The 12,104-nt window shown below is 38.5% G+C and overlaps 1 protein-coding gene across 42 annotated transcripts in view; it reads right to left on the bottom strand.

The window, feature by feature from the left end:
- LOC122791684 (mucin-2-like) overlaps positions 1-12,104 on the bottom strand; it is a 732,148-nt gene that overhangs the window by 94,470 nt on the left and 625,574 nt on the right. For 41 of the 42 annotated variants that reach the window (XM_044059549.1, XM_044059534.1, XM_044059548.1 and 38 more), the window contains 2 exons: positions 10,194-12,035; positions 6,853-9,531 (listed from right to left, as the gene is read on the bottom strand). In XM_044059549.1, the coding sequence (XP_043915484.1) occupies positions 6,853-9,531; positions 10,194-12,035 (4,521 nt within the window). The remainder of the gene's footprint in view (positions 1-6,852; positions 9,532-10,193; positions 12,036-12,104) is intronic. The other variant, XM_044059571.1, reaches the window with a different exon arrangement.

Here is a 12,104-nt window from a genome sequence, read left to right as displayed (position 1 = left end):
ATGTAATAATGCAATATATGACACATGGATTTGTAATAAAGTTTCAGTCTTCACAAACACAAATGACATAGATCAAATATACAACACCATGCCATTCCAGTTATGTCTTCAGTTTCAGAAAATGATCGTTTCCATTTAAACCAGGGGGTAGTCTGCATTCATCTATACTGGGTAATCAAATTCTTGTTTTCTAAAAAGCTTTCATTGTCCTGCACAACCTATAAGCACATGATCATCTACAGAAAACATGAACTTGAAATTACTAAGTTTATAAAGTTAATTATGAGTTAATTTTGTGTGTATATTATAAATATGCATATAAAATGTGCTGTGACAGTTTTATACTATTTTGTCAATATAAAAGCTATCACAGCTAATGCATCTAGCAAAATGAATGGCTCTCTTTTACCTGCAATCATACTTCAGAGAAACTCATCTTTACACATGTGAAAGAATTAAATAACAACCACTGTTACTATATCTATAGTACAAAAAGGACAGAAAGAATGAAAAAAGGAAAGAAATACTGCATGTCCATGGACTGCTGTACATCTTTGTTTAGTGAGATTGCAGCAGCACTACATACCATAGTCCTCTTACTGTTGAAGCACTGTGTAGTTCTTTGACTCCCTCCCTCATAATGCACTAAACAATTCCACTAAAAACAATATTACCCAGTGCATTATCCTTGGAATTCAGAAAAAAAAGCTTGCTATAGTTGCCTACTGTGAGTTCATCAATAACCACAACTATGAGATAATGCAATTTAGAGGCAGCTAAGGCTACAATTAGGAAGACCTCATTACTGGCTCCTTAGCATGCCACCGAATCACACTCTAGCTAGCACTAACTCTGTCAGATCTAAAGGCGTTAATGTTTTTCCTAGTAGCCAGTGCACTGTGTTAGCAAAAGCACCCACCTAGACTCACACACACACATGCACATACGCATGCACACACACACTCAGGCAGCTTCATTCGTTCCCCTACAGACCTGCACAAACCCATCCAGGCACATGTATGTACTCTAACAACCTCTACCCTATGTCTTCGCTGAACTTAATTGCACGGTGACTTCTTCCATAGGAGTGAACGGCTGATCACCATCTTTTGAAGATGTTCATGTTTTCCAGCAAAAGTGACATTCTATTTGCCTGGGGATACTCTGAATTACTCAGTATTATAACTCAGGAACTGCTCGCATTTCAGGGTGTCAGACCACATGGTTAATTAGTATCAGCCACTCCCCCAGATTGCCAAACTAGCATGCAGCTTTGCCCACAAGATCACCCTCTGTGCAGAGGCCCCATTAGTAGGAAACATCTGGGGCAAAGCAATCTAAGAATAGGAAAGTATACTGAGATAGCGAACAGCCATGCTAAGGTTTCCTGCTCATCGTAAGTCTTTATGAATCCCAGGTTATGTGTCTCTGAATCCTGACCCTACTCTTGAAAAACACAGAGGACTGAGTTGATGACAGTTAAACACCCTAGATATGTTCAACTGGTTATTATTAATAACAATCAGTATATCCAACAAAACAAACACTTGATTTCAGTTTGCTAGCAGACAGTTCATATCTATACATGTACAAGTCAAATATTCTCCCTTAGTTGGCAAATAAGAAAAAAATGTTTACTCAGGAGATTCAGATTCTCAGTAGTTAATGAAAAACACCTCAAGTTCTAACTCCTAAAGAAGCCATCAATAATCATTAAATTTGGACCTATCCACTGTTCTCAGTTGAAACATCTCTGGACCATTGCTTCTAATGTACTCTAAGTCTTGACCACTGACCAAAGACAGAAATGAAACAGCGAAAAAGACTTCATAGACCACCAGGCTGTAGTAAAAACCTGGAACTTTTAATACAAAATGTAAGCGCTTTCAGGATGCACCCTTCGTCAGATCTATACATGAAAACAAACAAAAACCTTTTTAAAAGAATTTAAAAATCAAAAAGCCAATGTACATCAAGATCTAATCATCTAAGTCACAGGTCTATGCCTCCTAAGAACAGGTTTTAAAGGCACCACTCCATTGAGTCCTGGAATTCTGTCAGCACCTAGCCTTACAATCCATTGTACCTCACAGTATTCAGTCTGATTGACTATATCACCCCCTCTGGCATTCACCTTAATCAGTTCTAAAACCATGAAAGTAAAATGGTGTCTTTGATATTCTTTAATATGTTGAAAGAGGGCATTATGTGTATTGTTAAAACATATGGCTGATAAATGTTTCAGGATCCTATCCTTAAGTTTACAGTTGGTTTTCTTGACTTAAAATGATGTGCAGCATATGCACCTAGCCAGGTACACAACATTCATTGAATTACAATTTGACAACAGCTAACTTTAAATACCCTCTTGTCAGTAGGATGTACAAATTCTTGACTTCTAGATATTAAAGGGCAAGCTTTACAGTGCTGACAGGGATACATACCCATTTTACCCATTCAATTACCTTCTTCTTATCACAGTTCTTGTCACACAAGATCTGTTTAAGATTTCTGTTCTTCTTAAAAACAAAATTTGGTGCTGCTCCCACTATTTATTTTAAAGTATCATTCGTTTGTAGAATTTTCCAGTTACCCCGTATTACATCACAATCCCCTTTTATATCCTTACTATACTTAATATACAAATTTAGTTTACTTCTAAGCTGAGCCTGCTTCACTGAGTTACGTGTCCTATATTCAATACCTTTCTTAGAGAACCATGCAGTACTCCTTTAATGAAATTGATTTCTTGGATGTTGTGTTACAAAAGGGTGAGCTGAATCGTTTCACCAAGATTTTTAGAAAACCATGCTGGAGGAATGGCCTACTAGCTAAAGACAGTATGCATCCCAATTTACGTTTTTCATAATGTTATCAAAGGGCAGGCTGTTAGAGCCTCACAGCTTTGTACGAATGAGGATAATTTAAATCAGGAATTAGAAGCTTTGAGTGCCAGATTTGTTGAGAGGGGGTACTGCACTAAGGAAGTGGAAACGCATGTTTCTAATGTTGTATAGAGCAGAGATGCAGTGGCAGCACCATGGTTCTCTAAGAAAGGTATTGAATATAGGACACGTAACTCAGTGAAGCAGGCTCAGCTTAGAAGTAAACTAAATTTGTATATTAAGTATAGTAAGGATATAAAAGGGGGTTGTGATGTAATACGGGGTAACTGGAAAATTCTACAAACGAATGATACTTTAAAATAAATAGTGGGAGCAGCACCAAATTTTGTTTTTAAGAAGAACAGAAATCTTAAACAGATCTTGTGTGACAAGAACTGTGATAAGAAGAAGGTAATTGAATGGGTAAAATGGGTATGTATCCCTGTCAGCACTGTAAAGCTTGCCCTTTAATATCTAGAAGTCAAGAATTTGTACATCCTACTGACAAGAGGGTATTTAAAGTTAACTGTTGGCAAATTGTAATTCAATGAATGTTGTGTACCTGGCTAGGTGCATATGCTGCACATAATTTTAAGTCAGGAATACCAACTGTAAACTTAAGGATAGGATCCTGAAACATTTATCAGCCATATGTTTTAGCAATACACATAATGCTCTCTTTCAACATATTAAAGAATATCCAAGACACCATTTTACTTCCATGGTTTTACAACTGATTAAGGTGAATGCCAGAGGGGGTGATATAGTCAATCAGACTGAATACTGTGAGGTACAATGGATTGTAAGGCTAGGTGCTGACAGAAGTCCAGGACTCAATGGAGTGGTGCCTTTAAAACCTGTTCTTAGGAGGCATAGACCTGTGACTTAGATGATTAGACCTTGATGTTCATTGGCTTATTGATTTTTAAATACTATGACTATATACCACTTTCAAAATATATAGAACAGATACTAGATAAGGCTAAGTCAATAACAGAGTAATCTGGGACAAATTCATAGCTGTGATGCAGTAGAAGCAACACAGCTCTGGTAAAAATGAGCAGAGGTAAGAGAAAAGAGGACATAGGAGAAATAAAAGAAATAGAATACCCAGAATAACCGATCATAAAGGTAGCAGCAACCATGGCAGACATGATAAAATAGAATCTGCACATAGCAAGAGAGAAAGTAAAGGAGATAATAGAGTTTAGAAGAAACCTGTTTGTCGTCCTCAGAAGATTATGTGTAAGAAGATTACTCATATCGCCATCAATATTTCAAATGTTATGGAACCTGACAAAAACACATAGACAGTGGAGTTATAGAGGAAACGCAGAGAGAGAGAGAGAGATTAAAATAAGTGGAAAAAGGGAAAAGCAAAATTACAAAAGGATTTGGGTGGGAGCATGGCATAATGGTTAAGGTGTTTACCTTACAGACACAAGGTGCAGGATTTGATTCTCACACGGGGTAATTGGCTAGGCTTGAAATGGCCCACAAGGGTAGTTAACCTAGTACTAATCTATGAACCTATGTCTCGGAAACAGGCAAGAGAAAGGGAATCTCATATTGTTATGTGCACTCTCATCATGGGCTAGATAAGAGAAAAAGAAATAAAGCAGCTCTGAAGTACAGGGAAGCAAACAAAAAGACAATAAAGAGATGAAGAAACATGAAAGACACTGAGAGGAGAAGAAGACAGTCTGTGGAAAGGAGAGAGAGAAGAAGAACATGGAAAACTCATGATTTAAACTGAACAAAGGCCAGGGTCATGGAAAGGGAAATCAACTAAAAGTAGAAATGGAAGGTAAAACAATGTTCACAACATTTGATGATATCTATGGGGGTGACAGAAAGATGGTTGGGAATTGCACTTTCCATAGATCCAGCTTTATGGATTCTGGGTTGCTTTAATTCTGCCCCCTGGCAGAGCACTCAGATGGCAATAATTATTATGCTATACGTAGCCAAGATAAAAATCACAGTCACCAGAAAATAAATTAACAACAAATTCTGTTTATTTAGCACTTTTATCAACCACCACATCATTTAAATCAGTTAGTATCATGCAACTAGAAAAGCTATTTTAAATTGTAAAACTATATATATATATATACTTTTTAAAAATATATATGCCTACACACTTTTCTAGTCACATTTGATACACTGTTTTAAACAAAGGGGTAGGTTCATAATGAATTAATTCTGATGTCCATTATGATAACGCACAGATGAAAGCAGTCAATAAACAGAACTTTCACTTAATTTATTTCCTGGTGACTGTGTGCTATTCATCTTGGTTATAGACTTGTTTCCACTCTGTCTCCCACCACACTGTCTTTTTATCATTTCTAGGAGATTTCATGGACTATTTTTATTAGGAAGTACTACATACTCATGGAGTCTGACCCCTGTACTGATGGATATGAGGCATATCCCACTGTGGCTACCATGCTCTTTCAAAAAGCCAGTTTATTATGGGATGACACGTTATAAGTTTTGTCATAACTGTCAGCTTAGGATTTATACGTCAGTAATTAGCAGTGCTGGTTGTTATTTTAGTGGCAGGCTGGGGAGCGAGTTTTACTAATAAGTGGATGCAAGAAAGTTTACAAGGTCAAAGATCTAGAAAGGATAAAGCAGGAATAAAGGAAGTAGAGAATGCTTGAGAAAGGGGAAAAGGTAGAACTCCACAAAGAGAATGGAAGTAAGTGAGAAGGATAATGGATGAGTTGGGAATGATACTTGGAATGAGTTGGGAATGATACATGGAATGAGTTGGGAATGATACTTGGAATGAGTTGGGAATGATACCTGGAATGAGTTGGGAATGATACTTGGAATGAGGGCTCAGCAACCAAGAATAATGTGGAGATGGTTATGGACGTCACAGTGGATGAGGAAAATGGGAAAAATAAAAAGACCAGGAAAAACAGGGCTGGGTTTGTGGGTGAGCAAAGGAAGAACGATACAGGAAACCATGCAAAATAAATAGGGTTTCTGTGTATGGGGATTAAAGGGCGAGGACATGAAATGGCAAAAGGAGTTAAAATATGGCAAAAAATGATTGCATAGGGCATGTAGAGTATAATAACAAAAAGCGCAGGGTGAAGATAGCCACACAGGATCTACATAATGTTTTAATAGTTATAAAAAGTATGATGAGGCGTGCATACTGGGGTGGGAGAACTGAAAAAGAGAGAAGGGACAGAAGGAGATTGCAGAACACTAAAGTAAATTATTGGGAAGGGAAAAAGAAGGTATGAAAGGAGTGCAGGTTGGATGGGAAAAGAAGGATTAGAATTTGGTTAACAACTGCTAGAAATAAAGGTGCAACATACATGTGAATTGCACATATATGTATATGATAATAGGAATTTAATAAAAATAAATAAATAAAGAATGGAGAAGTTAAGGTGTGTGGTACTGCCATTTAATATTCATGGCTGCAAGATCAATGAAAATCGTTTTTAAATGATTTGTAAATATAATGCAAAGATGCACAATGTACTTTTACATACCTTTCATGACTTACAAAGAGCTCCATAATAACATAATAACACAGAAGAAATAGATAAAATGCTATCTTGTTTCCCAACAAACAGAGCAGCCATACCTGCACTAAAGTTAATTATGCACTTCTTTTCCATTGAGAACCACTTTTGCATTTGCAACATGCAGCTAATAACCTACTTCATAGTATACTGAATATGAAGGACTTCCATGGTTTTGTGTACATCAAAATGCATGAGCAAACAGTTTACTTAAATTCAAAACAATTAGCATGTTATTAAACACCCCTTGTGTATTACTAAATCAAATGAAATATGTCTAGTAATTTTGAAAAATCACAATTCTATACATTTGTAAAATTAAAATTAAAATCTACTTTATGGAGGTAGTAACAATCCCAAAGAAAATAAATAACATGCCTGATTGCTTTAAATAGATCCATCTATCTACATACCTGGATAAAAACTTTGTCCATTTACAGTGCATGAAGATGAAGAAGAACGGGAGGGAACTTCATTAGTAGTAGAAGAGCTTGCTGAGACATTTGTTTCGCCTTTTGAAAGTTCTGTAGGTGAAACACTCTGTGGTAGAGATGGACTTCTGGGAAATGCAAATGTTTGACTTGAACCATGAGAGACAGGACTAGATGGATGACCATTTGAAGATTCAGAATGAAATTGTGTTGGTTCTGTTACAGTAGCAGAAACATTGTCAGATGAATCAGATGAAGTGGATGGATGAGAAAATGATTTTGAAGGTCTGACTGTTTCTTTGGAGGAATATGAAGTGGTTCCATGAGGTACAGAAGGTGAGGGTTTGTTTATGGAGCTTTCAACTGGTCCTTGTACACTAACAGGAGGTGTTTCTGTTGATGCGTATGTTTGGACATTTGAAAATGCAGAAGATGGTATATTTGGGTGAGATGGGCCTCTCTCTGATACAAATGTAGAGCCTGAGCCAGGTGGGAAAGCACTTGTGCCACTAACATGTGAAGTTTCAACTGGAGCACTTACTGTTTTTTTTGTAGTAGAAGAAGACTCCTCAGATGATTCTGATGAAGGGGATGGATGAGAGGAAGATTTTGACGGTTTGATTGTTTCTTTTGAGGAAAGTAACGTTGTTTTTTCAGGTACAGAAGGTAATGGTTTGCTGGTTCTGGAGGTCTCAACTGGACCTTCTGCACTGCTGGTAGGTATTTCTGCTGATGCATGTATTTGGCCTGATCCAGGTGGGAAAGCACTTGTGTCACTAACATGTGAAGTTTCAACTGAAGCACTTACTGGTTCTTTTGTAGTAGAAGACTCCTCAGATGATTGTGATGAAGGGGATGGAGGAGAGAAAGATTTTGAAGGTTTGACTGTTGCTTCTGAGGAAACTAATGTTGTTCTTTCAGGTACAGAAGATAATGGTTTGCTGGTTCTTGAGGTCTCTATTGGGCCTTGAACACTGCTGGCAGGTGTTTCTGCTGAAGCATGTGTTTGGCCTTTTGAAAATGCAGAAGATGGCAGGTTTGAGAAAGAAGGACCTCTCTGTGATACAAATGTAGAGGTTGGTCCAGGTGGGAAAGCACTTGTGTCACTAACATGTGAAGTTTCAACTGGAGCACTTACTGGTTCTTTTGTAGTAGAAGACTCTTCAGATGATTGTGATGAAGGGGATGGAGGAGAGAAAGATTTTGAAGGTTTGACTGTTTCTTCTGAGGAAACTAATGTTGTTCTTTCAGGTACAGAAGATAATGGTTTGCTGGTTCTTGAGGTCTCTATTGGGCCTTGAACACTGCTGGCAGGTGTTTCTGCTGAAGCATGTGTTTGGCCTTTTGAAAATGCAGAAGATGGCAGGTTTGAGAAAGAAGGACCTCTCTGTGATACAAATGTAGAGGTTGGTCCAGGTGGGAAAGCACTTGTGTCACTAACATGTGAAGTTTCAACTGGAGCACTTATTGGTTCTTTTGTAGTAGAAGAAGACTCCTCAGATGATTGTGATGAAGGGGATGGATAAGAGGAAGATTTTGAAGGTTTGACTGTTGCTTCTGAGGAAACTAATGTTGTTCTTTCAGGTACAGAAGATAATGGTTTGCTGGTTCTGGATGTCTCAATTGGACCTTGAACACTGCTGGCAGGTGTTTCTGCTAAAGCATGTGTTTGGCCTTTTGAAAATGCAGAAGATGGCAGGTTTGAGAAAGAAGGACCTCTCTGTGATACAAATGTAGAGGTTGGTCCAGGTGGGAAAGCACTTGTGTCACTAACATGTGAAGTTTCAACTGGAGCACTTATTGGTTCTTTTGTAGTAGAAGAAGACTCCTCAGATGATTGTGATGAAGGGGATGGATAAGAGGAAGATTTTGAAGGTTTGACAGATTCGCTTAAGGAAACTAATGTTGTTTTTTCAGGTACAGAAGGTAATGGTTTGCTGGTTCTGGAGCTCTGAACTGGGCCTTCTGCACTGCTGGTAGGCATTTCTGCTGATGCATGTATTTGGCCTTTTGAAATAGCAGAAGATGGTATATTTGGGAAAGATGGACCTGTCTGTGATACAAATGTAGAGCCTGATCCAGGTGGGAAAGAACTTGTGTCACTAACATGTGAAGTTTCAAATGGAGCACTTACTGGTTCTTTTGTAGTAGAAGACTCCTCAGATGATTGTGATGAAGGGGGTGGATAAGAGGATGATTTTGAAGGTTTAACTGTTTCTTCTGAGGAAACTAATGTTCTTTCAGGTACAGAAGGTAAAGGTTTGTTAATTCTGGAGGTCTCAACTGGGCCTTCTACACTGGTGGCAGGTGTTTCTGCTGATGTAGGTATTTGGCCTTTTGAAATAGCAGAAGATGGTATATTTGGGTGAGATGGGCCTCTCTGTGATACAAATGTAGAACTTGATCCAGTTGGGAAAGCACTTGTGTCACTACCATATGAAGTTTCAACTGGAGCACTTACTGGTTCTTTTGTAGTAGAAGACTCCTCAGATGATTGTGATGAAGGGGGTGGATAAGAGGAAGATTTTGAAGGTTTGACTGTTTCTTCTGAGGAAACTAATGTTCTTTCAGGTACAGAAGGTAAAGGTTTGCTAATTCTGGAGGTCTCTATTGGGCCTTGATTACTGCTGGCAGATGTTTCTGCTGATGTAGGTATTTGGCCTTTTGAAAATGCAGAAGATGGTATATTTGGGTGAAAGATGGACCTCTCTGTGATACAAATGTAGAGCCTGATCCAAGTGGGAAAGCACTTGTGTCACTAACATGTGAAGTTTCAACTGTAGCACTTACTGGTTCTTTTGTAGTAGAAGACTCTTCAGATGATTGTGATGAAGTGGATGGAGGAGAGAAAGATTTTGAAGGTTTGACTGTTTCTTCTGAGGAAACTAATGTTGTTCTTTCAGGTACAGAAGATAATGGTTTGCTGGTTCTTGATGTCTCTATTGGGCCTTGAACACTGCTGGCAGATATTTCTGTTAGTGCCTGTGTTTGGCCTTTTGAAAATGCAGAAGATGGTATATTTGAGAAAGATGGACCTCTCTGTGATACAAATGTAGAGGTTGATTCAGGTGGGAAAGCACTTGTGTCACTAACATGTGAAGTTTCAACTGGAGCACTTATTGGTTCTTTTGTAGTAGAAGACTCCTCAGATGATTGTGATGAAGTGGATGGATAAGAGGAAGATTTTGAAGGTTTGACTGTTTCTTCTGAGGAAACTAATGTTGTTCTTTCAGGTACAGAAGGTAATGGTTTGCTAATTCTGGATGTCTCAACTGGACCTTCTACACTGGTGGCAGGTGTTTCTGCTGATGCCTGTGTTTGGCCTTTTGAAATAGCAGAAGATGGTATATTTGGGTGAGATGGGCCTCTCTGTGATACAAATGTAGAACTTGATCCAGTTGGGAAAGCACTTGTGTCACTACCATATGAAGTTTCAACTGGAGCACTTACTGGTTCTTTTGTAGTAGAAGACTCCTCAGATGATTGTGATGAAGGGGGTGGATAAGAGGAAGATTTTGAAGGTTTGACTGTTTCTTTTGAGGAAACTAATGTTGTTCTTTCAGGTACAGAAGATAATGGTTTGCTGGTTCTTGAGGTCTCTATTGGGCCTTGATTACTGCTGGCAGATATTTCTGTTAGTGCACTTGTTTGGCCTTTTGAAAATGCAGAATATGGTATATTTGGGAAAGATGGACCTCTCTGTGATACAAATGTAGAGCCTGATCCAAGTGGGAAAGCACTTGTGTCACTAACATGTGAAGTTTCAACTGGAGCACTTACTGGTTCTTTTGTAGTAGAAGACTCTTCAGATGATTGTGATGAAGTGGATGGAGGAGAGAAAGATTTTGAAGGTTTGACTGTTGCTTCTGAGGAAACTAATGTTGTTCTTTCAGGTACAGAAGATAATGGTTTGCTGGTTCTGGATGTCTCAATTGGACCTTGAACACTGCTGGCAGGTGTTTCTGCTGATGCCTGTGTTTGGCCTTTTGAAAATGCAGAAGATGGTAGGTTTGAGAAAGAAGGACCTCTCTGTGATACAAATGTAGAGGTTGGTCCAGGTGGGAAAGCACTTGTGTCACTAACATGTGAAGTTTCAACTGGAGCACTTATTGGTTCTTTTGTAGTAGAAGAAGACTCCTCAGATGATTGTGATGAAGGGGATGGATAAGAGGAAGATTTTGAAGGTTTGACTGTTTCTTCTGAGGAAACTAATGTTCTTTCAGGTACAGAAGGTAAAGGTTTGCTAATTCTGGAGGTCTCAACTGGGCCTTCTACACTGGTGGCAGGTGTTTCTGCTGATGTAGGTATTTGGCCTTTTGAAATAGCAGAAGATGGTATATTTGGGTGAGATGGGCCTCTCTGTGATACAAATGTAGAACTTGATCCAGTTGGGAAAGCACTTGTGTCACTACCATATGAAGTTTCAACTGGAGCACTTACTGGTTCTTTTGTAGTAGAAGACTCCTCAGATGATTGTGATGAAGGGGGTGGATAAGAGGAAGATTTTGAAGGTTTGACTGTTTCTTTTGAGGAAACTAATGTTGTTCTTTCAGGTACAGAAGATAATGGTTTGCTGGTTCTGGATGTCTCAATTGGACCTTGAACACTGCTGGCAGGTGTTTCTTCTGATGCCTGTGTTTGACCTTTAGAAAATGCAGAAGATGGTATATTTGGAAAAGATGGACCGCTCTGTGATACAAATGTAGAAACTGATCCAGATGGGAATGCACTTGTGTCACTAACATGTGAAGTTTCAACTGGAGCACTTAATAGTCTTGTTGTACTAGAAGAAAACTTCTCAGATGATTCAGATGAAGAGGATGGGTAAGAAGATGAATGTGAGGGTTTGACTGTTTCTTTTGATGAAATGAAAGTATTTCCATTTGGTACAGCAGGTGAGCTTTTGCTGGTTCTGGTGGTGTCAACTGGGCCTTGTATCCTACTGGCAGATGTTTCTGCTGATGGATTTGTTTGTCCTTTTGGAGGTGTAGAAGGCAATAAAGTTGTTGGTTGAGACAAGGGGGGCATTTCTGATACCTGTCCAGAGGTAATTTTTATATCTTGTTTGGTAACCAAGCTTGTTTTAGCACCTGAAGAATTTTCCATTGGTAAAGCTGTTGAACTTGCAGAAGTGCTAGAATGTGTTGTTTGCACTTTTGACACCTCTGTGGAATAACATTTAGAAATTAATAAGATAGTTAATTTAAAAAGGTGGTGACTCATAATCAAATCAT

This window comes from Protopterus annectens, chromosome 17.part0 (assembly GCF_019279795.1).
Source record: "Protopterus annectens isolate FY-2018-M chromosome 17.part0, PAN1.0, whole genome shotgun sequence".
Taxonomy (NCBI): Eukaryota; Metazoa; Chordata; order Ceratodontiformes; family Protopteridae; genus Protopterus; species Protopterus annectens.
Note: the sequence above shows the minus strand (reverse complement) of the source record. Positions and strands in the feature narration are given on the sequence as shown.